This window comes from Nerophis lumbriciformis, linkage group LG17 (genome assembly GCF_033978685.3).
Source record: "Nerophis lumbriciformis linkage group LG17, RoL_Nlum_v2.1, whole genome shotgun sequence".
In the NCBI taxonomy this organism is placed as follows: Eukaryota; Metazoa; Chordata; class Actinopteri; order Syngnathiformes; family Syngnathidae; genus Nerophis; species Nerophis lumbriciformis.
The window spans coordinates 28,023,941-28,049,317 of NC_084564.2; the positions used below are offsets into that span (position 1 = coordinate 28,023,941).

The 25,377-nt window shown below is 39.8% G+C and overlaps 1 protein-coding gene across 3 annotated transcripts in view; it reads left to right on the forward strand.

Annotated features, from left to right (window-relative positions):
• Positions 1-25,377, forward strand: part of grik4 (glutamate receptor, ionotropic, kainate 4) — a 1,016,493-nt gene that overhangs the window by 427,539 nt on the left and 563,577 nt on the right. For all 3 annotated transcript variants that reach the window (XM_061973003.2, XM_061973004.2, XM_061973005.1), the window contains one exon: positions 13,519-13,652. In XM_061973003.2, coding sequence (XP_061828987.1) covers positions 13,571-13,652 — 82 coding nt within the window. In that variant the 5' untranslated portion in view covers positions 13,519-13,570. The remainder of the gene's footprint in view (positions 1-13,518; positions 13,653-25,377) is intronic.

The following is a 25,377-nucleotide window of genomic DNA, read 5'->3' on the forward strand; positions in this document are numbered from 1 at the left end:
TTTAAGTCTCCTAGACCAGTGTTTTTCAACCTTTTTTGAGCCAAGGCACATTTTTTGCGTTGAAAAAATGCGGAGGCACACCACCAGCAGAAATCATTAAAAAACGAAACTCAGTTGACAGTAAAAAGTCGTTGTCGCAATTGTTGGATATGACTTTAAATCATAACCAACTATGCATCACTACAGCTCTTGTCTCAAAGTAGGTGTACTGTCACCACCTGTCACATCACACCCTGACTTATTTGGACATTTTTTGCTGTTTTCCTGTGTGTAGTGTAGTGTTTTACTTCTTGTCATGCACTCCTATTTTGGTGGCTTTTTCTCTTATTTTTGGTATTTTCCTGTAGCAGTTTCATGTCTTCCTTTGAGCGATATTTCCCGCATCTACTTTGTTTTAGCAATCAACAATATTTCAGCTGTTTTTATCCTTCTTTGTGGGGGCATTGTTGATTGTCATGTCATGTACATTGTCTTTGCTCCACAGTCAGTCTTTGCTGTTGTCCAGCATCCTGTTTTTGTTTACTTTGTAGCCAGTTCAGTTTTAGTTTCGTTCTGCATAGCCTTCCCTAAGCTTCAATGCCTTTTCTTAGGGGCACTCACCTTTTTTTTTATTTTTGGTTTAAGCATTAGATACCTTTTTACCTGCACACTGCCTCCCACTGTTTCCCACATTTACAAAGCAATTAGCTACCTGCTGCCACCTACTGATATGGAAGAGTATTACAGGGTTACTCTGCCGAGCTCTAGACAGCACCGACACTTAACAACAACACATAATTTGCAGGCTATAATTACTGGTTTGCAAAAAATATTTTTAACCCATCCATCCATCCATCCATTTTCTACCACTTATTCCCTTCGGAGTCGCGGGGGGCGCTGGAGCCTATCTCAGCTACAATCGGGCGGAAGGATTTTTAACCCATATAGGTGAAATTAGATAATCTCCCACGGCACACCAGACTGTATCTCACGGCACACTAGTGTGCCGCGGCACAGTGGTTGAAAAACACTGTCCTAGACTATGCGTTGTGTTTGTGGTAATGACGGACAGGAGACTTGAGTAACATTATAGACATTGTTTACTTCCTGATCAATCAATCAATCAAAGTGTATTTATATAGCCCTTAATCACAAATGTCTCAAACCACAACGACATCCTCAGCTTAGATCCTACATCAGGGCAAGAAAAAACTCAACCCAATGGGATACAATGAGCAACCTTGGAGGGGACCGTAGATGTGGGGACCCCCCTCCTGGGCGACCGGTGCAATGGATGTCGAGTGGATCTACTTAATAGTGTGAGAGTCCAGTCCATAGTGGGGCCAGCAGGAGATCATCTTGAGTGGAGACAAGTCAGCAACGCAGAGACCCCCAACTGATGCACAGATGAGTGGTCCACCCCGGGTCCTGACTTTGAACAGCTAGGGGTAGGGCATTGCAGAGTACTGGAGCCTGAATAGAAAACACTCTATAGCCCGCAGACTTTTTTTGGGCTCTGGGAATCACTAATAAGACGGAGTTATTTGAACGCAGATTTCTTGCTGGGACATATGGTACAATACAATCAGCAAGAGAGGATGGAGCTAGACCCTTTAGTAGGAATCAAATACATACATTGGGCTGAAAACAAAGTTTTGTTGTACTTGTGCAATGACAATAAATGCCATACCATTGTGTGCAACATTAAAGTCATAGTTTTCCCCAAAATCTCAATGGTTTGACATAAGAGGTGTTCGACTTGAGAGGTTAGACATGATCTGCTTTCCCAATCACTCTGTGTGGCCGGCCGCTGCTTACCCGAGGGGAAGAAGAGAATCATAATGGATTAATCACAGACTGGTGCAGAACGAATCGGTGCTAAAGTCAGACAGTCGGTGTGAATTATATCAAAGGTCAGCTGGGGGTTACTGACTGAATTGCCATTGAGTTCAATTAGTTTGCCTCAGGTGATGGTCACTGTATCTGCTATAGTTGAGGGCTTGTGGTTCTAGCCTTCAAAACTACCACATGACTGACTGCTTCGGTGTGTCCATTTACCTAAAAAATACCGGGCAGGAAGGAATGCTGCTAATTAAGATTCAAGACTGCTTTCTACCTGGTACAATAAAACACATATGTTCATCATTTTCTGCGGGTGTTGCCTCAGGTTTGTGTGTAAACTAACATGCCATGGTGGCATTCAGCTCTCTGCAAGTTGAGTGTAAACAAGCAAGTTGTCACTTAGACAATGATGTTGTGAAACTTGAAAGAGGTAACAGCTGCACTGAAGCATTGATTGTGTTGTTTTAGCACTACAGCACATTCATGATAAGCGATATCATGATGTTGTTTTACAAGGCAAACATTGAATCTGTCATCCATTATGGCATCTCCACATAGTTTGGAAATATGTCTGTCAAACTCAAAATCCAACTTCAAAACCTGATTCAAGAGGGCTGGTAAAATAATTGGCATGAAGCCCCCTTGTTCCCTTCAAGAAACATTCGACAAGACCGTAAGGAAGCAGGGTCTTAAAATCGCCCGTGACCCACACCGCTTACTTCGTTGTGAAATTGTGTTAATGTCAAATGGTAAACGGTACAGAACGGCAACATACAAACAACAACAGGTATAGATTTTCCTTTGTCCCACTGGCAATCGAAGCACTTAACAGAAAACTACTGTAATAACCGGATGCAATAATGAGTGCAATATTGGGATAGTGCAATACGGGAGGTGTGCATTGTGTGATCTCATAACTAACTGATATACCTGTGCACTGTTATCTGTCGTCACTGTAGTGTCGGATGAACTGTATGTATGTATGTATGTATGTATGTATGTATGTAAAACGCTGTCTTGATGTCCAAGACAAATTTCTCCTCGGAGACAATAAATCTAATTATTATTATTATTATTATTATTATTATTATTATTATTATTATTTTGATAACAGTGAAAACAAAGTTGTTTTTTTATTTTGACATGTCTGCATTAGTTTGTGAACGTTACCTCTCCCACTCCTGGGCTGCACCCAATGGAGTGACAAGTTGGCAAAACCAACCCATATTTGACCGCATTTATCAACTTGATTTGACATTTTTCACACAGTTAAATGTACTTTGCAAATCCCCACTTTAACTTTAAGATGTTTAGCTGAATACCCGTGTATGTAATCTGGCGCAACATTGGCAACTACATTTGAGCACAGTTGGTAAAAACACTATCAATCAACACTTCTTTGGGACTTGGCAACTAATTGTCCATAAGTCATTAACCGTTTGTATAATGATGATAAGCTAACATCGTCATGATCCGTTTCCCGGATCATGTTCTGTTTAGCTTTGGACTCCCTCAGTTCCTGTTTTGTGCACCCCTGGGTTTGTTTTGGTTACGATGGCTGCTGATTGGTTTCACCTGCTTCTGATTAGTGTTTGGCACTAAACGAACACGCATGTTTATGGGTGGTCGTTCTCCCAGGATGCAGACGGGAAACTCCGAACGAAGCGTGCAGGTACGATATGATTTATTTGTCATAAATCATACAACATACAAAAAGACAGGAAACAAACAAAAGAGACACGTGCCGATTGCACAGGAAGCTAAAGCAAAAACTTAGCACATGAATCAAAGGCATGGAAACAAGAAGTCATCCAACGTAACTGTTGCATACTGAAAATAAGGAAGCCAGCCCATGTGTGGCGAGCAACGTGAATAAATAGCTCTCTGATTAGTGCCCGGCAGCAGGTGAGCGTGCCGAACACTAAACATGTACATAGTGTATATACCCCCACCAACCCCCCCATTGTTTGTACATATTGTTTTTCAAATCACCTGACATGTTTACTGTGTATATGTATATAATTTATACATTTTTTAAACGTATTATTTTTATATGCATGTTACAGGTTATATATCTTTTATTATTGAATGCATCAAATGTGATGAATATTTAATGGTCCACAGTGGAAACAAGCCTTTTGGCTTTTTTGTGCCATCCATTTGCCTTTTTAAAGCATTGCATGGATTCAATTCTTTAAGATGTCAATAAACTTCTCAATCAATCAATCAATCAGAGGCAGGTGAAACCAATCAGCACCCATGGCAACCAAAACAAACCAAAAGGAACTGAGGGTGTCCAAAACTAAACAGAGCATGATCTGGGCAAAGGATAATGACAAACATTGAATTTTGAGTACAAGTAATTCGGGGCTCCACAAATATAATTTACCGTTATGTAACAAAATCTAGACACCCAAAGTGATTTATAGCATTTTGATTATTGGTGCTTGATTTACTTACTACACTTCTGCTGTTATAGTACACCATTTTAGTGGAAACGCCAATCTGAATTGTCCCTCAGTGAACAGAACTGAACTTAGTCGAAACAAGACAATAGCTTCACATTTGTGTTACATTTACTATTCAGTATTCAGACCAGGCTTTTGCTGAAAATGAAATACAAGCCTACACTGTATGATTGCCTATCTTTACATATTCATGCCAATTCACAGCAAAATAAATTGTCCTCTTCATTCTCCAACAGTCCAGTTTGCTGTGAGAATCAACTTTGTATATTCCATCGAGGGCTTATGTATCATTCCTGTCTACCGAATGGGCCCCCTTGCTCTTGGTCTTTGTAGTCCTTGTTTACACTTGGTTTTCCCTCCTCGAGTGATTTAGATGTGTGAAAAACGACCCGTCTTTTTGATTTGACTGTAATATCGAGTGAATATGTGGTGTAGTAGATTCCAGTGAAGAGTCATGGGTATTACAGCTGGTATTGACTAACAGTCAATGCGAGCTGTCTTAGCGCCTGATAAATCAGATGTTCTGCATTCGTGCTATGATTGATATTGATTTACCATAGTTATAAACAAGCCGTGTGTTTCTTTTATCCGTTCTTGCTGTGTGAAAACACAACATATTCTTTATAGCTCAGGACCACCATCTCCAACATTTTGGGACGGAATTTAAATTTAGATTATATTTCATCTTGCGGCATTAATAGGCATGCACTCCTGACATGAACACATCTCTAAGCATTGCTTTCAACATACCTTTTCCAAATTCAGGATTTATGAAGACTGGGTAAATCATCTTGTGCACACACTGATACAGTATAAGTGGTAAGGAATTTACGGTGCTCAATTAATTTCTGGAAGAGGTTCCTTTTATTAATGTGTGATTTTCCTCCTTTAGGTGTATTTACTGCTGTTATTTGCATAGAGTTCTTGCAAAAGGTCTGAGGATGTTTCTATCTTTTCTGACTCGATGTTGACAGTCCTTCCTTGAGGCTTCCTAGGCAGTTGCTTAGCAAGGTACAATAGCTAGAGAACTTGCAGTTTCTGTTGTATTAGCTTACATCCATCCATCCATTTTCTACCGCTTGTCCCTTTTGGGGTCGCGGTGGGTCGCTGGAGCCTATCTCAGCTGCATTCGGGCGGTAGGCGGGGTACACCCTGGACAAGTCGCCACCTCATCGCAGTATTAGCTTCCAATGTGATGCTAAACAACACTAAAATACCAAATCAACTGTACTGTAGGGACATTAGGGTGCTGCTACTATTTACTGGTTTGTTTTCATTTTTGTGAACCAAATCAACTAGGGTTGCCAACATTTTGAAAAAAATAAAGGATACCTTCTTGTTAAGGCCGGCTTTCCAAACAAATGTGCTGCTTCATAACAAAAAAATGCAACCATCTGCGTAATCCGTAATCAACTTGACTAATGGATGGATTTGGATACAAATTTCAGAACATTTCCAAAATAGGTCCTGGAACAAGTTATTTTGTAGTTGTCATTATTATTAAAAAATGAGCTTGTCAAAAATACTAACATCAATCAATCAATCAAAGTTTATTTATATAGCCCTAAATGATGAGTGTCTCAAAGGCTCAGATCCCACATCAGGGAAAAAAAAAAAACTCAACCCAATGGGATTACAATGAGAAACTGTCCCCCGGGCGAACATAGATTGGGGATTCTCAAACTGTGGTACGCCAAAGAATCACTTAAGTAAATATTGTAATGTAAAAGTTGTATTTTCTTGTATTCAAATACAGTGTTACTGTTCAAACTGTGTGTAATGTTACAATATACTTAATAATTAAGATACCTTGGTACCAGGTGAAAAAAGAGAACCACTGGACTATAGACAACAACCAGTCATGCATTTTAGGTTAATCAAGGGTTATGCCGCCTATGTTTTGGTTTGTTTCATGATATGTAGAATATCATCATGCTAAAAATATCCGTAATTTAGCCACCTTTTTTTTTTACGTTAATTGCTATGGTTATTTTGTTTGAGGGAACCTTTTTCGTTGATGCATTGTAGCGTTGTGTGGTGTTTTCCGTAGCAGGAGAAAGAAGCACCTCCTGCTGAACCCTCATTAGGCAGCATGTGTCGTTCTCAGTAACACGGCTACTTTCAATATGATTTGCGTATTTATAAGGGGATGTGGTCCGGGTGTGACAGCCATGCCTGTCTGCAGTCGATTTCAAGTAGATTGCGATGTAACAAAAACATTTGCTTAAATTTGTGCGTGCGAACATTTCCATACATCTGCATTTTTACCAGTGTACGCCATTTCCTGGATTTGATCATACGTCCATATTTAGTGGAAAGCCACGCAACTCTTTGTACATGAGGCCTCGGATAAGTTATGACTATTGGGGAATGTAGCGGCTCAAATGGTAAAACGGTCGTCTAGAATCTTGAGGTTTCCTGGTACGAATCCACCCAGTTTGTCACTCAATACTTGTCCATGCACAAGATAAGTCAGATTTCTCAAATAGTTCGGCTCTAAATAAGCCTCCTAAAACCCATAGAAACACCTTAATCTGACCGTATTCGAATTTTGAAAAGTGGGACGAACACACCTGGATTATGCGATTGGAAACCAGATTTTTCGAAGGGTTGTGTGCAGCAGGAGAGGATCTTTCGTATCGCGCATGCGCCAGTCTCATTGTGCAGTATATAACCCAGAAGTAGATACCATTCAATAAAAACATGGCAACAATTGTAATGAAGAGGAGTCATACCAAAGACTATAAAAATGGGACCCATTATCTCCCTGCTTGGGGAGATAATGGGTTGGAAAATGGGGGTTAAATCACTAAAAATGATTCCCGGGCGCGGCCACCGCTGCTGCCCACTGCTCCCCTCACCTCCCAGGGGGTGATCAAGGGTGATGGGTCAAATGCAGAGAATAATTTGCCACACCTAGTGTGTGTGTGACAATCATTGGTACTTTAACTTTACTTTAACTTTGAGGAGACTGTTTATTTGCCTCACAAATTAAAAAGAAAAGAACATCTCATACGAATGAGATGAAATATAATCCATCCATCCATTTTCTACCGCTTATTCCCTTCGGGGTCGCGGGGGGCGCTGCAGCCTATCTCAGCTACAATCGATGAAATATAATGAAGCAGGTAAATGAAGTCGCATAATAAAGTGTTCATAAACCTCTTCACGCTGCATTTGTGGACTCCAAACTGATTAACTTTCCGCACAACGGGCAAGATCGTCCATTACAATAGCAACCTTCCTCTGGATATCAGTCGAGGCACGAACTGTTGGATTCAAAACTTCTTCCATCAATCCAGAGAGCCTTTTGAATCAACTTTGAGACATTCAAAAGTTTTGTTTCCATGATTTTAGTCTGAAATTTTCTTCAGAAAAACGCTTCCACCGTCTTTCTTTACATCCAACCTGATACATTCTTGGTAGTAGCATCATGTTTGTAGTGCAATCCAAAATCATTTCTTGATGCTGTCGGCTATTTAACAATTGCATAGCCTTTAGAGACGTAATATGTGTAATCTGTGCCAATATTACAGTGGGCATAAGTTAAAACAAGTTGTAAAATCCTTGTGTGACGTTATACGGTTTATACTCTATTGTTCGTAAGTATATGCACCGTTTTGTCACTGACACGATCAGGAAGAAAATGCAAACTATCACCTGCTGCTGAGAGAAAATGGGTCAGGATGATCAAGAGTCAACCGAGAACCACCAAAACTAGATCTGCAATGAATTGGAAGTATTAGTGCGGATTCAGTTATCCGCACTAAAATGAAATAAGCGCCCCCCCCCCAGTGTACGGGAGGCACATGGTGTATGACCAATAGTTGCATATAAGAGTGTGCTTGGATACTTGGACTTCACACGTAGGTGTGAAAATACAAACAAAACCGGACTATTTGAGAAATCAGACTAATTTAGTGCAAGAAAACATAGTGACCGCAGTTGTGTCCTTGGACAAGACACTTGACCCACCTTGCTCCTTGTGCCAGCCCCATTATGTATGCAACAAAGATTAATAATATCAATGCACATGAGAAACAAATAGAGGCCAAGTCAGAGGGGACAGGCATGCACATAGATTTGCATGTTGTTTTGATGCCATATACGTTCATTGCAGCTATTTAAATCAAATGTTAAGTGGTTGTGCAACAGGACTGGAATCCTCAAAGATTAAACATTAGCTGTCAAAAACAGAGAAATACAGCTTAACCTTTTTGTCTCCGACATTTTCGTGCTGTTCCCTTTACCAAAACAGTTATTATCCTCCTGATGAAAATGACACTGTGACTTCCTCATGTTTCTCTTTTTGACTTTGTGCCTGTACAAAAATAGAAGTGTCTGCCATCTTCACAGGTGTACCCGTCTGACATTGTCCTCTGTGCCTCTTCCAGATCATGCTGGCACATTGCAGCATCTTTTTTTTGTTTGTCATGTCCTTTCATATCATTCCAGTCTGATTAGCAGTATCACGCTGTCTTCGGCACCTCACTGACCTTCCTTGGCTTCTTTTGAAATGATCTACTTTGTTATGGTCCATAAACACTGAAAGTGGAAAAACAGCTCTTCATCTCTACTTAGAAAAGCTTGCCGCTCCTTCAATCCCTTGATGAAGTGGTGAACTGAATAAGAAATCTGAACCTTGGTTGATGCTTCTCCTGCTGCCTCTTCATTTGACTTCCCCGAAGGTTTACAGTTCGGAATAGGGCCAACAATGACTGGCTTAAGTTGCAAACTCAAGACCTTTGACTGAATGAGTGAAATAAGTGACAGGTGGTCAAGCACAACAAGACCTTGTACCTTGTCTGGAAACCGTTGTTGGCATCCTCTGCGGTCAGATGTTTCTCATGATGGACTTGGATCCACCCCTCTCCACTCGTACTCTCCAAATCCAGATGATTTTTAAAGCTTTCGCTTTGAAGCTCAGTTTTAGCTCCTTCTGTAGAAACGTAATGGGATTATTGTCCAGAGAGTGACTAGGCTTCAAGATCCTTACGTCCTTTGCTTTAAAGCCACTCCTTTGATGTCCATGCACGGCCAAATGTAATCAGACATATCCAAATACAGGATGTCTATAACCTTAACTTTACACCAATTTCTGCATCCTATGTATCCAAATGTTTTTGTTTTGGTTAATGCATTATGCATAGTGTAATAAACAATTGAATGTATTTTTTCAATTTTTTTAATTGGCACAGAATCTACAATTTTACGGTCGATTTATTCTCCGTGTCTTGTAATTGAGCATGAAATTAAACATCTCTGAGGAGGTTTTCCGTTCAGGTTAACAGGTGGAACTATCATGCGGAGCATGTCTAAAATTAGTCACATTTTAGTTTTTACCTTTTGTATCAGTTTTTTCTTGTTAGAGAAACTTCCATGTGGTATTTTTTATTGTGTAAGTACTTTATTGATATGGATGAGTCACTCATCCGTAATAATACCTAACCCACCAAAACGGTGTGTTTTGAGAAAGAAATGCATTTGTTTGTGTTTAAAGTACATTGACTGAAGACCCCAGCAGTGAGTCAATCAATCAATTATGATCTATTTGTACAGCCCTTAAACACAAGTGCCTCAAAGGGCTTCACAAACCACAATGGCATACCCTAGTCCAGGGGTCTGCAACCCGCGGCTCCGGAGCCGCATGCGGCTCTTTGATCACTCTGATGCGGCTCAGCTGCATACTTGCCAATTGTCCCGGGAGATTTCCGGATTTCAGTGCCTCTCGCTGAAAACTCCCGGGATTAATATTCTCCGATTTTCACCCTAACAATAATAATAAGGGCGTGCCATGATGGTACAGCATTAAGCGCCCTCTACAATCTGTACAAACAGCGTGCCAGCCCAGCCTTTTGTTGTATGCATCTTCTACTTGCAAGTGACAGCAAGGCATACTTGGTCAACAGCCACACAAGTTACACTGACGGTGGCCATATAAAACAACTTTAACACTCTTACTAATAATGCGCCACACTTTGAACCAAAACCAAACAAGAATGACAAACACATTTCGGGAGAACATCTGCACCTTAACACAACATAAACACAATAGAACAAATACCCAGAATCCCATGCAGCCCTGGCTCTTCCGGGCTACATTATACACCCCTGCTACCACCAAACCCCGCCCCCCACCCCAACCCTGGTCCCCCACACATCAATGTTTATGTTGTGTTACGGTGCAGATGTTCTCCCGGAATGTGTTTGTCATTCTTGTTTGATGTGGGTTCACAGTGTGGCGCATTATTAGTAAGAGTGTTAAAGTTTTTTATACCGCCACCGTCAGTGTAACCTGTGTGGTTGTTGACCAAGTATGCCTTGCTGTCACTTACGTGAGCAAGCAGAAGCCCCATACTACGTGTGGCTGGGCCGGCACGCTGGTTGTAGTGGGCGCTAAATGCTGTACCATCACGGCATGTTCGAGAGAATAGTTGCCCTGAAATTCGTAGTCTGACGGAAAAATCGGGAGGGTTGACAAGTATGACACTGTCAAGCGCTATTCATATAAAACTTGCGGGCAGCACTAACATTCAATTTTCATATTAAGGTGTGGGCCGCATGTCTGAGACCCTTGGTTTATACATAGCACAAAGCAAAAAAAAAAACTTTGTATGCAGTGTTATTTCATTTTAAATTTCAAAAGATTTTTGTGGCTCCCATTGTTTTCTTTAATTTGTGAAACTGGTCAAAATGGCTCTTTGACTGGTAAAGGTTGCCGACCCCTGCCCTAGTCTAAACCCACAAACGATGTTGCCAGTGCCACACGTATCAAAACGCACCAATGAAGATATTCTAAAGATGTGCCGGATGTTGTAGTGTTATAAACTTTTTGTAAATAATGCTCAGTTTGTTGTGGCAATAAATGACTCTGATAACAAGGGACCTTGTCCCTGCCTTCACAATGTGCCTCATTATCTTCACGTATGAAAGATAATGACTACAAACTTCTTTTAGATGTACCAAATCATTTATGCAATTGCTGTTTTTTGTTCTTTTACTCTTTTATCTTGGAACAGAAATAAACTGGGTCATTTTTTAAACTTGGCAATGTATTTTAAAGAAGGAAAATTACATGGTAAATGTCAAACAAGGACCCAGTAAGAAATACAGTACTAAGGCCTTTCAGCGGTCATCAATTCATGCAAAGGTAACACATACATTTGACAAGCTGTCATAGCCAAGCCTTTTTTACCTAACCTTGAGGGAGATGCTATAGCTTGAAATGAGAAGGGTACATGTGTTGTCAGGGTTGTATTTTATTTGTTATACACTGGGGTGTATTAGCTTTCCTTGGAAGACATGGAGCTCTCGGAGTGGAAGGTTTGATCCCTAACCCACATAATAAATCATATACCATAGTACCTTGTGCCTTCAGATCCAAACAAACTGTGGCCTGACAAACAACATTTCCTGTTTACATCTTTATTTTAAAGAGCTAGCATGGATCTAATACCAACGTCCTCAAACTTTTACAATCATTAGACCAGGGGTCGGCAACCCAAAACATTGAAAGAACCATATTGGACCAAAAACACAAAAAACTAATCTGTCTGGAGCCGCAAAAAATGAAAAGCCGTACATAAGTGTTATAATGAAGGCAACACATGACGTAAGTGTCTATATTGGCTATAATAGCCTACTATCAAAATTACTATATGTCGCAGGCTGAAGCAAATCTTCGTTGACAGAAATGTATAAATTGAGTATTTCTTCCACATATTTTTACAACATTAGAAACCATTAGTAAATCAGAGGCTACTTAGAAGATGAGATAACTCCTGGAAATTACTGGCTTTTAATGGCCAAAGATATAGATGTTGCCTGGAACAACATGGCACACAAACAACTACACTATATTGCCAAAAGTATTTGGCCACCCATCCAAATGATCAGAATTATGGTGCGGGGTTGTTTTTCAGGAACTAGGCTTGGCCCCTTGGGTTCAGTGAAAGGAACTTTAAATTCTCCAGGACACCAAAACATTTTGGACAATTTCATGCTGCCAACCTTATGGGAACAGTTTGGAGTGGGCCCCTTCCTCTTCCAACATGACAAGGTTCATAAAGACATGGATGACAGAGTCTGGTGTGGATGAACCTGCACGGAGTCCTGACCTGAACCCGATAGAACACCTTTGGGATGAATTAGAACGAAGACTGAGAGCCAGGCCTTCTCGACCAATGCGCTTTTGGAAGAATGGTCGAAAATTCCTATAAACACACTCTGCAACCTTGTGGACAGCCTTCATAGAAGAGTTGAAGCTGTAATAGATGCAAGAGGTGGACCAACATCATATTGGACCTTATGAGTTAGGAATGGGATGGCACTTCAAGTTCATATGTGAGTCAAAGCAGGTGGCCAAACACTTTTGGCAATATAGTGTATCTGCCAATATTGCATACAGATAATATGTCATGAGACATGCAAAACTAAATGATATACAAAGATGATAAAAGTAAAGTAAATTAAATGAGCTCAAATATACCTACAAATGAGGTACATACAGCTAGCCTAAATAGCCTGATTAACATCAACAAAGGTCACCTTTGTGCATTCAGGCACAGTATAAAACGTTTGGTGGACAAAATGAGACAAAGGAGTGGAATATTTTACATGTAAACAAACTTTTGCGTCACAGTCCACACTATGGTGGGTTCAAGAACCGCCAAAATTAGTAGGACAAAACAATGTTCACGAAATACTCATATTAAACATATTAAACAGTGTGCTGTCTAACAATTGGGAAGGTTTGTGTCATGTTTGTCTTCAAACAAAAACCATACTGAAACCAAAAAAATATTTTTACCCTACTTTTTTTCCATTTTCAATCCAGGGAGCCACTAGGGCGGCGCTAAATGACTATTGGTCTAATGTTCAATGGGCTGTTCAAGTCATGTCTATGGCATGTATCAACAGTCATTCAAACATTAACACAAGGTTGAACTTGTTCCACAAGCCAAGCAGAGATGGTTAAAGGAAAGTCATCCAGCAGGTCTCAGCTTTCGTTTTTCAGGAGTCTCACGAATAGCTTCCCTGCGTTAAATAAGAAATATGATTTTTAAAGAGAACATAATCTGTTTTTTTAACTGAGAATTTGACATCTATTGGCACGTTGCTTCCAACATATTAATTGGAAGACTTGTAACCATCTTGACTCTAAATAAAATGCCTGCTCTTGAGCGCTGTGTTTGTCACATTTCAGTTTCCTGTACTTTGTGTGTTTCAGGTGGCTGTGACAGGGGCAACCCCAGGGCAGGACCCATGAGGAGTTATAGAAGATGCTCACAGTCTGGGCGCTTCTGCTCTTCTTCGCCATGTGGGTGACAAGCACCTCTGGTGGCCCGCTCTCCTTCAGAATAGGTAGGTCAAAATCTCAAGGCTAGATTCTTGCGTGGGCGTCCCACAATGTTGTGTGTCTCAACTGAATAAGAGTTTTGAGTCTTGGCGTAGTTTCCCTGTGCTGTATTAAAGACAACCCCATGTCATGTGGAGATGATTAGTGTTCCTTAAAACACATATATGGTCACTCCACAATGTTGTGTGCCTAAAATGAATTAAAGTGTTGTATTAGCCTGTTACCTGTGCAATATTTAAGCTGATCTTGTGGTAAAAAGTTTACATACACTTGTAAAGAACATTAATGTCATGGCTGTCTTGAGTTTCCAATAATTTCTACAACTCTTATTTTTTTGTGATAGAGTGATTGGAGCACGCACATGTTGGTCACTAAAAACATTAATGAAGTGTGGTTCTTTTATGAATTTATTACGGGTCTACTGAAAATGTAACCAAATCTGCTGGGTCAAAAGTATACATACAGCAATGTTAATATTTGGTTACATGTCCCTTGGCAAGTTTCACTGCAATAAGGCGCTTTTGGTAGCCATTCACACGCTTCTGGCAAGCTTGTGCTTGAATTTTTGACCACTCCTCTTGACAAAATTGGTGCAGTTCAGCTAAATTTGTTGGTTTTCTGACATTGACTTGTTTCTTCAGCATTGTCCACACGATTAAGTCAAGACTTTGGGAAGGCCATTCTAAAACCTTAATTCTAGCCTGATTTAGCCATTCCTTTATCACTTTTGACGTGTGTTTGGGGTCATTGTCCTGTTGGAACACCCAACTGCGCCCAAGACCCAACCTCCGGGCTGATATTTTAGGTTGTCCTGAAGATTTAGGAGGTAGTCCTCCTTTTTCATGTCCCATTTACTCTCTGTAAAGCACCAGTTCCATTGGCAGCAAAACAGGCCCAGAGCATAATACTACCACCACCATGCTTGACGGTAGATATGGTGTTCCTGGGATTAAAGGCCTGACCTTTTCTACTCCTAACATATTGCTGGGTATTGTGGCCAAACTCAATTTGTGTTTCATTTAACATCACATGGACAAAGATAAGACCTTCTGGAGGAGAGTTCTGTGGTCAGATGAAACAAAAATGGAGCTGTTTGGCCACAATATTAACATTGCTGTATGTATACTTTTGACCCAGCAAATTTGGTTACATTTCCAGTAGACCCATAATAAATTCATAAAAGAACCAAACTTCATGAATGTTTTTTGTGACCAACGAGTATGTGCTCCATTTACTCTATCACAAGAAAATAAGAGTTGTAGAAAGGATTGGGAACGCAAGACAGCCATGACATTATGTCCTTCACAAGTGTATGTAAACTTTTGACCACGACTGTATGTGGAGATGATTAGTGGTCCGTTCGACTCTCATTTGGTCACTCCACAGTGTTGTGTGCCTCAGATGAATTGAAGTGTTTAGTATTAGCATATGTTCCCTGCACAATATTTATGATGGTTTCATGTTATATGGAGATGATTACTCTTCATGTAGCCTCTCATGTTGTCACTCCACAATGTTGTGTGCCTCAGATGACTTAAAGTTTTGAGTCTTTGCGAGATTGCCTGTGCTGTATTGGAGATGATCCAATGCTATGTGGAAATAATTGGTCCTTCAAGTGGAAAAGCAAGTTGACTTTATATGCTTAATTGTGCTTTATTGTATCCATTAAACCAGATCTAATTGTATTTACACACCGCAAAGTATGTAAAAATACCGTCTAAACATCATAAAATGCCACGAATTCAGTCAGCCAATTTGAATATTCTGCTCCGAATGTCGTCGGCAATTTCCGTAGATTTTATGACACTGTAGTAACGCTTCTGCACTCTGACCATATCAGATCAGTCATACTGGCAATACGCACAAATTCGAAAGAGGTGTGCTGTTAATCATTCACACTTTTTATGTAAGACCAGAACACATAAGCTTGGCTTTTTTATGCATTCAAAATCGTAAATAAATAGCTAACAATTGAGTTAACACATCGAGGGTCCTCTATTGCGCCCATTATACACTCTAAAAACATTGAGAAACTGCCAACAATACTCCATTTACACGTTCTAGACCTGACAATTAACCAAATATGAGTGATATTGTTATTATAAGTGCTGACGCAGACGGGCTATTTTAGCGGTGCATTGATAGCTGTTAGCTAATGCTATTTTACACTGCTATTGTTGACAGACTAAGCCGGCGGTTGCTTCTGCTTTGTCTCAAAATTGCTAAAAGTAAGTTACAATTAAGCTGCATCCGTGTAGCACTAGCCTTCTAAAACTTATCGCTCATCCTCTAAAAAATATCAGGTTCTGGATCATAAATGTTCCCAAAGTAATCTTTGTTGGCTCTCACAAAGTCTGCTTGATTAGCACTGTTATTGATGGGGAAGAGATCTGTGGTTCCTAACTCTGCGTCACGGACCACATGACTGGGTTCTTCATTCACTCTCAAAATGGCTCTGTGAGATGAATGCTATTTTGATCATATCCGGTACTTAAAGACTCTCCTGTGGTCAGTCCACAATGTGGTGTGCCTCAAACGTATTGTGTTTAATTGTATGTTTCCTGCGCAATATTTAAGATGATCTCGCGTTATGTGGAGATGATTAGTGGTCCATTAGATTCACATGTGGTCACTCCACAATGTTGTTTACATCAGATGACTTAACGTTTTGAGTCTGAGTGTAGTGCTGCATTGGAGATGATTAGAGTTCCTTCACTTTGCAATGTTCTGTGCCACGGATGGATTCAAGTGTTGTGTATTGTGTGTTTCCTGCGCACTATTTAAGATGATCTTGTGTTATGTGGAGATGATGAGTGGTACTAGTGTCACTAGTGGGAGAAAATGTATTATTAATCTACTTGTTCATTTATTGTTAATATCTGCTTACTTTCTCTTTTAACATGCTCTATCTACACTTCTGTTAAAATGTAATAATCACTTATTGTTCTGTTGTTTGATACTTTACATTAGTTTTGGATGATACCACAAATTTGGGTATCAATCAGATACCAAGTAGTTACAAGATCATACATTGGTCATATGCAAAGTCCTCATGTGTCCAGGGACATATTTCCTGAGTTTATAAACATAATATGATTTTTTTTTAAACGAAGGAAGATGTTGTGATGCCAAAACATATCGATGTAATCATAGTAGTATCGACTAGATACACTATTGTACTTGGTATCATTACAGTGGATGTCAGGTGTAGATCAACCGATGGCGTTTGTTTACATTGTGACGCCGGTGAGCTACAGTGTGTAGTGAAGCATGTTTAGCTATTCCTCGTCCTTCAGTGATAATGGTATTTGTAAGAAACTCACTTTATTTGTCGCCATGGAGGCGAATATTAGTCATTTAGAAGTAGCTAAAACACCGCAGACGGCGGATGGACTTTAGCCGCTAGCTAGCTAGCCGTGTCTTAAAGCACCTCTGTTTCAGTGTTATAACTTCAACTTTATCGTTAATTTTCAAGCCAAAATGCGTCCGTTCTCCCTTTTCTGTCTACACACCATGTCTGCTTGTAAGTACTCCGTGGTTGTGCGCTGCCGAACATGCTCCTCTGCTTTCAAAACCAGCAATGAAACGACGTGATAATAATTAATTTTCTACCACTTGTACAACCCTAAGTAAACACTTGTGTGGTCTCTCCATAATGTTGTGTGCATTTAGGTTCATGTTCTCAGCTACACTTCCTTTTACAGTAGTTTCACCTAGTCTGTTCTTATGATTTATCTCTATCTAACCTTATTATTTCAATGTATTTAGTTTTGAATTCCAATTTCTCTTGATATAAATGAATATATGCTATTTTCAACGATTATTCATTATTTATTTGTGAACAAAGTGATGAAAGTATTTATACTATGCTGATGGCTTCTGTAAGAGGACATTCTGGAATAGAATCTATTGATCTTGTATGTGTTGTGTCTTTTGACAAAAATCTTTGAACGTAGCCTGAAGGAGCCATATGAAGTAGCCATACGCAGCTTTGTAAGCAAACTTTCGGGTAAATCGACAAGTTCCACCTGCTGGCTTGTGCTAACAAAATTAGCATTTGTCGTTTTCTGGTCATTTCCTCAGACGATTGCGAGTGTCTTATTCTCATACAGTGGCTCGTTTTCTTCCACCATGGTGGAGTTGTTTTCAGGTTGGGGGGGACATTAATAATGCAAAAGCCTTCTTACGATCCCCATGTGGATATTATAAGACCGTTGGAACATTAACTCAGCCCATACATAAAACATGTGACTCTTTTTTTGAGTCGGAGCCGCTACAGTAGGAGTTAAAGAGCACTTTCTATCTTTTTAATGAAGTGGTGGTTTTTTTTTTAGTTGTAAATGAAGTAGCTTTTGGTGTTTTAAAATGTTAAAAAAATATCTTGTGCAAATAGTTTTTGGCAATTATAAAAACATGGAGTTTAGGTAAGAAAAGCCATGTGAATTGAATTTAATTATTTATTTCAAACCTGCACAGTACAACAACACACAATTTTTTTTTACATTTTGGCAGAGACATTTATGCAAGGCTTGAAAAGGGGTTGGATGAAGCAAATGCTTAGAATATCCCAACCCCTCTCACTCATTCCACATTTAACATAAACAAAATAATACAAGAACAATACTATACAAACAAAAACAAGAAAAGCTCCTGTACACTAACAATACAATAGTACCACTGTTACTATGAGACAAGACAAGACAAAACACACACACACACACACACACATATATACACACACCCACACAATCATACACACATACACACATACACACACACACAGGCCCAAACACTCCCTGACCATACACCTCTCTCTCATCATTCTCTTTCCTCCTCGTACTTCTTCAGTACTTCTTTTTTAAACACTCTTTTAAATTGAATCATGTTAGAACATGTTTTTAATTCGTCCCCTAAGTTGTTCCACAGACTGACTCCACGCACTGAAATGCACATTGATTTTAAAGTTGTTCTAAATTTAGGAAAATATAATTTGTTGTTTCCTCTTAGACTGTAACTATGATGAGCATCTCTATCCTGGAATAGGTTCTGTATATTGGATGGTAGAGAGTAGAGAGTAAACATAATTTGAGCAGTTTTAAAGTTGATTACATCGTGCAGTTTAAGTTGCTTTAACTCCATGAATAGTGGATTTGAATGATGTCTGTAGTGAACATTGGACACAATCCTAATTAGACTTAGACTTAGACTAGACTTAGACTTCCTTTTTATTGTCATTCAAATTTGAACTTTACAGCACAGATAAGAACAACATTTTGTTACATAAGCTCATGGTAATGCAGGATAAAAAAGCAATAAGGTGCATATATAAATAAATAAATATATATAAATAATATATATATATATATATATATATATAAAATAAATAAATATATATAAATAAATAAATAAATATATTACTGTACAGATAAATATATTGCACTTTTTCACATGCGTCCACATTTATGGATGTATGTTATATTGTCTTTTTTATTCCAGCAAGTTAATCCATTTTGGGGGGAGTTGAGGGGATAATTTAATTATGATGCGTTCAAGAGTCTTACGGCCTGAGGTAAGAAGCTGTTACAGAACCTGGAAGTTCTGCTTCGGAGGCTGTGGAACCTCCTTCTAGAGTCCAGCAGTGAAAACAGTCCTTGGTTGGGGTGGGAGGAGTCCTTGCAGATTTTCTGAGCCCTGGTCAGGCAGCGGCTTTTTGCGATCTCCTGGATAGGAGGAAGAGGAGTCCTGATGATCTTTTCCGCCGTCCTCGCCACTCTCTGGAGAGGCTTCCAGTCTGAGGCATTGCAGGCTCCAGTCCAGACAGAGATGCTGTTGGTCAGCAGGCTCTCTATAGTGCCTCTGTAGAATGTGGTGATGGCCTTTTTCTGCAGAATGACTAAAGGCTGTAGATGAGATTTATAACAATTTCCCCAGACTTCAACACAATAGTTTAAATATGACATCATAAATGAATGATACAATAACAGCAGAGCATTGGTGTTCAATAAATGACATGATCTCCTCATCATTCCAACACATTTAGCAACTTTTGTCCTCAGGTAATTTATATGAGGCTTCCATGATATATTTTCATCTGTTACCACACCTAAGAATTAATTTTGTTGAACATATTCTATTGATGTATCATCAATAACAATCCTGATAGGTATATTACTTTTGCGATTGCTAAAGAGCATGATTTTGGTCTTCTTTAAATTCAGAGACAATTTGTTGGTATTAAACCAAGTTTTTAACTTGATCATCTCCTCAGTTACAGAGGCCAGAAGTTGCTTCACGTCGTCACCTGCACATGTAATGGTTGTATCGTCAGCAAAGAGGATGAACTCCAGCAGTGTTGATACTTTACATATTTCATTGATATACATTATAAATAGTGTGGGTCCTAGTATCGACCCCTGGGGGACTCCACAGGTTATGTTCATGAGTGTTGGTCGATCTGAACAATCTGCTGTCTCTCATTCAAGTAGCTGCTCAGCCATTTCCCTGCCACTCCCCTTATGCCATAGTTTTCCAGTTTATTTACCAAAATTTGGTGGTCAATGGTATCGAAAGCCTTTTGCAGGCCAATAAAAATTCCTATAACAAATGTGTTTTTCTCGATACCATTAGTAATGTTCTCTATTAGATCACTTAAAGTTAATGAAGTTGACCTATTTTGTCGGAAACCATATTGACAATCAGATAATAATTTGTGAATATTTGTGAAAATACAAAATAAATATTTATCTTCTCTTCCATAGCTGTGGCCATTTCTCTCCCTCCATGGCTGCAAACCTTGATCAGGAACTTTATCATCCAGCATTGTCAACATGTCTTACTTTAATATAATTTTGGCATATTTTTTTTTTTTTTTGTGTGTTTGTTTCCTTGCCAGCGTCTTCTTTTGCTTATTTGGCTTAACACCACGAACATTGTTTTTCAAAACAACACACATAGTTCACGGCATCCACACATCTTTGATCACATCAGTCTTTTTTTGGATTGTTAAAAAAAAAATGTGACAACCAAAGACTGCTGTTTAATGCACTGTTGGTGTATTTTTTTTTCTTTTTACAGCTGCATTGTTGATGGATAATTGCTGTTTTTCTATTCTCTTCCAATGCCATGCATAGAGTGTTTGCTGTCTTACAGGATATCTAACTGTATGCATGTTCCGAATAAATTTAAATGGGAACTGCACTTTTTTTTTTTAATGTTGCCTATCGTTCACAATCCTTATGAGAGACAAAAAGACAAATTTTTTTTTTGCATTCTAACAAATAAGAATCAGCTCGTTCTCGGTGGCTACCAATGCAGCTAATGGGAACAATCAGATCAACCTCTAAAACACTTTAAAATGCATACAAAAAACGTCAACAATACATTCCTTAACCTGTATGATAACCAAACTGTAGCGACATTGTTATTGTAAACGCAAACACCGGGTAACTCTTTTTCTTTCATAGTAACACATCGGCGTGCTTCGGTATTAGTCGTAAAAGCTAACTACGTAGAGCAGGGGTGTTAAACTCAAATACAGAGTGGGCCAAAATTTAAAACTGAACAAAGCCGCGGGCCAAGGTTGAACAAATTAACCTTTTAATAGGGACCCAAACAAGTTTTGCATTAAATATTGAACAAGCAAGGTTTATATAACTTTATAGTGACATGCAAAATTGAGTTTCAAATAATAATAATAATAATTAAAAAATATATCAATGGCATATCAAATACAATTTAAATACAAATTGAATGCCTCTTTTCTATTTGCAGCCTTTTGAGGTAAATATCAATATTAACTTTTTCCACAGGCTAATAAATTTGAAAATAAAATAACAATGAATAAACCAACCATTCAGGACTTTAAACTGCTCAGTTTGCAACACACTGATCTAATCTGATGTGCCCAAGCTAGATACCTGGCATCCTTTCTTGGATGCTAGTTCATTAATGTCGGGGCTCAGGCTTTGAGCTGAGGCTACCTTCATTATCGAACGAAGGTGTTCATCAGTCATTATATCTCGTAGTCCACCCAGACCACAGTCTTGGGGGCGTGCCTTAAATGCACTGCCTTTAACGTCCTCTACGAGCTGTCGTCACGTCCGCTTTTCATCCATTCTAACAACGTGCCGGCCCAGTCACAAGAAATGTGCAGTTCTGTACGCACACACACGTGAATGCAACGCATACTTGATCAACAGCGATAAAGTTTACACTGAGGGTGGCAGTATAAACAACTTTAACTCTGTTAGAAACAGACGCCACACTGTGAATCCACACCAAACAAGAAAGACAAACCCATTTTGTGAGAACATCCACACCGTAACACAACACAAACACAACAGAACAAATACCGCCACACACACACACCTTGTAGCGTCCCGGAAGAGTTAGTGCTGCAAAGGGTTCTGGGTATTTGTTCTGTTGTGTTTATGTTGTGTTACGGTGCGGATGTTCTCCCGAAATTTGTTTGTCATTCTTAGTTGGTGTGGATTCACAGTGTGGCGTATATTTCTAACAGTTTTTATACGGCCACCCACAGTGTAACCTGTATCGCTATTGATCAAGTATGCATTGCATTCACTTGAGTGTGCGTACAGAAGCCGCACATATTATGTGACTGGGCCAGCACATGTTGGACTGGATAAAAAGCGGATGTGACGATTTTCGGGGCGGACACTGAAATCTGGTACTCTCCCAGGAGGGTTGGCAAGTATGAGACTTAGCGGTGAATGCGGTGTTACCGCGGCACCGCCGCTGAATATAATCGGTGGGCCAGCTCTAGTGTTAATTTGATATCGCTTAAAGGGCCAAGTGAAACTGCACGGCGGGCCAAATTTTGCCCGCGGGCCAGAGTTTGACACCCATGACGTAGAGCTACTACGTCAGCAGCCGAATCACGTTTAAGTTCGTAACACACGACACAATGCGATCAGACACTAATCTTACTGACTTGAACATGAACAATCATATTACAGTATCTGTAAAGTATTAGCCCACATTTCATGTTTTGTTTGAACAGAGCTAGCCAGACAGCCAGTGCTGTCCGTCATGATACACGCATGACGTGCTGCATGTATTGTGATCGATGTAAAGTGCGGCTCACTCGACGGACAGTTGTGCTTAATTGGGTAAGCACTCTATTTATGCTGAAATAGCATGGCTTCAAATTCCACATTTTGCAGCTTCGAGTCACTCTCCCATTGTCATGATCCGCTGCCCGGATCATGTTTGTTTAGTTTTCGATTCCCTCAGTTCCTGTTTTGATCACCCCTGGGTTTTTGTTTTTGTTGCCATGACTGCAGATTGTTTTCACCTGCCTCTGATTAGTGTTCAGGACGCTCACCTGCTCCTGGGCACTAATCAGAGAGCTACGTATTCCCGCTGTTTGCCACACTCAGTCTGGCTTCCTGGTTTGCTTTACGCGACAGTTACGTTGGTGTACCTTGCTTCTAGTTCATATGCTTGTTACCTTTTTGATTCCTGTGCTAAGTTTTGTCTAAGCTGCCCGTGCAATCGGCACGCGTCTCTTTTGTTTGTACCCTGTGTGATTTATGAGGAATACATCATTTTCCTTATCTGGACCTTGCCCCCGGAATTTCCGTCTGCATCCTTTCTACTCCAACGTCTCGCTCTTCCCACGTGCTGGCTTCTAGAAGGAGTAGTTCATCTTCAGTATAGAGGCGGTATAGCTCGGTCGGTAGAGTGGCTGTGCCAGCAACTTGAGGGTTACAGGTTCCAGGTTCGATCCCCGCTTCTGCCAACCTCGTCACTGCTATTGTGTCCTTGGGCAAGACACTCTACCAACCTGCTCCCAGTGCCACCCACACTGGTTTAAATGTAACTTAGATATTGGGTTTCACAATGTAAAGCGATTTGAGTCACTAGAGAAAAGCGCTATTTAAATATAAATAATTTCACTTCACTTCACTCAGTATATTCAGCTTCAAAAAGATAAGGTTGTGAATCCTCATTTGTCCAAAAATAGTCATCTCCGTTGCCTATTGCCAAGTCTGCCATGATTACAACATACACGTGTTTGTGTCCAGAAGAAGGAACACATGTGTTGCCAGAAGTCGGACGTGTGCTGCTATGTAAACGGAAATCAATGCGATGAAGAAATCAGTCCCGGCAATGATTAAAATGATCAAAAAACTGTAAATATTTTACATATTACATATTGTTATGAACGTGTCTGTTACTACATTATATGCAGTCATGGTCAAAACTTTACATACATTTGTAAATGACATAAGGTCATGGCTGTCTTGAGTTTCCAATAATTTCTACAACTCCTATTTCTTTGTGATAGAGGGATTGGAGCCCAAAAAACATTCATGAAGTTTGGTTCTTTTATGAATTTATTATGGGTCTACTGAAAATGTGAGCAAATGTGCTGGGTGAAAAGTATACATACAGCAATGTTAATATTTAGTTACATGTCCCTTGGCAAGTTTCACTGCAATAAGGTGCTTTTGGTAGCCATCCACAAGCTTCTGGCAAGCTTCTGCTTGAATTTTTGACCACTCCTCTTGACAAAATTGGTGCAGTTCTAAACTAAATTTGTTGGTTTTCTGACATGGACTTGTTTCTTCAACATTGTCCACACGTCAGGACTTTGGGAAGGCCATTCTAAAACCTTAATTCTAGCCTGATTTAGCCATTCCTTTACCACTTTTGACGTGTGTTTGGGGTCATTGTCCTGTTGGAAGACCCAACTGCGCCCAAGAACCCAACCTACGGGCTGATGATTTTAGGTTGTCTTCAAGAATTTGGAGGTAATCCTCCTCTTTCATTGTCCCATTTACTCTCTGTAAAGCACCAGTTCCATTGGCAACAAAACAGACCTAGAGAATAATACTACCACCACCATGCTTGACGGTAGGTGTTGTGTTCCTGGGATTAAAGGCCTCACCTTTTCCCCTCCAAACATATTGCTGGGTATTGTGGCCAAACAGCTCAATTTGTGTTTCATCTGACCACATAACCTTCCTCCAGAAGGTCTTATATTTGTCCATGTGATGTCAGATGAAACAAAAATTGAAACAAAAACAAAAAAGAGTTGTAGAAACTATTGGAAACTCAAGACAGCCATGACATTATGTTCTTTACAAGTGTATGTACAGTTTTGACCACGATTGTGTATCAAACGTAGATGGAGGGTTTATAAGTTGTTTTCGATGCCTTTAAAGGCTACAATGGTGACTCCCATTAGTCGCATCTTCCAAGCGTTTTATATCATCTTTAAAATACATTTTTAAAAAAGACGTGTATTTTTATCTGTCATAATGTTTGTGAACGATAGGCAGAATTTAAAAAACACAACTGCCATTTGTGCTCTATAGAGTTGGTATTTATATGGCCTCCCCAGAGTCCTGACTGGCTGGCTGGTGTAATGTCACTGTCTGGCCTTTGCCAAATTTAGAATGGTCAAAAAAGACCTCGCCACGTTCCCCTGTCACAAGTTCAATACTTGTCAGCAGTGCATTTGGCAGCTCATGTGAAATTGACATTTGTTTGGTGAATTAGATAGATGAGCGTTGGATAGTTACTACATGCGCCGCCACACTTGTGATTGATTGCTGCTGTGTCACGGCCACAGAATTATCTGGGAATGGCAATGAGGGAGTGACGCACAAAGACATTAGAGGTGGAAACATTCCATTCCGGGATGCCGTTCAACCTCTGGAATGGGATGGAATGATCTTTATTGTCATTGCACAAGCACAACAT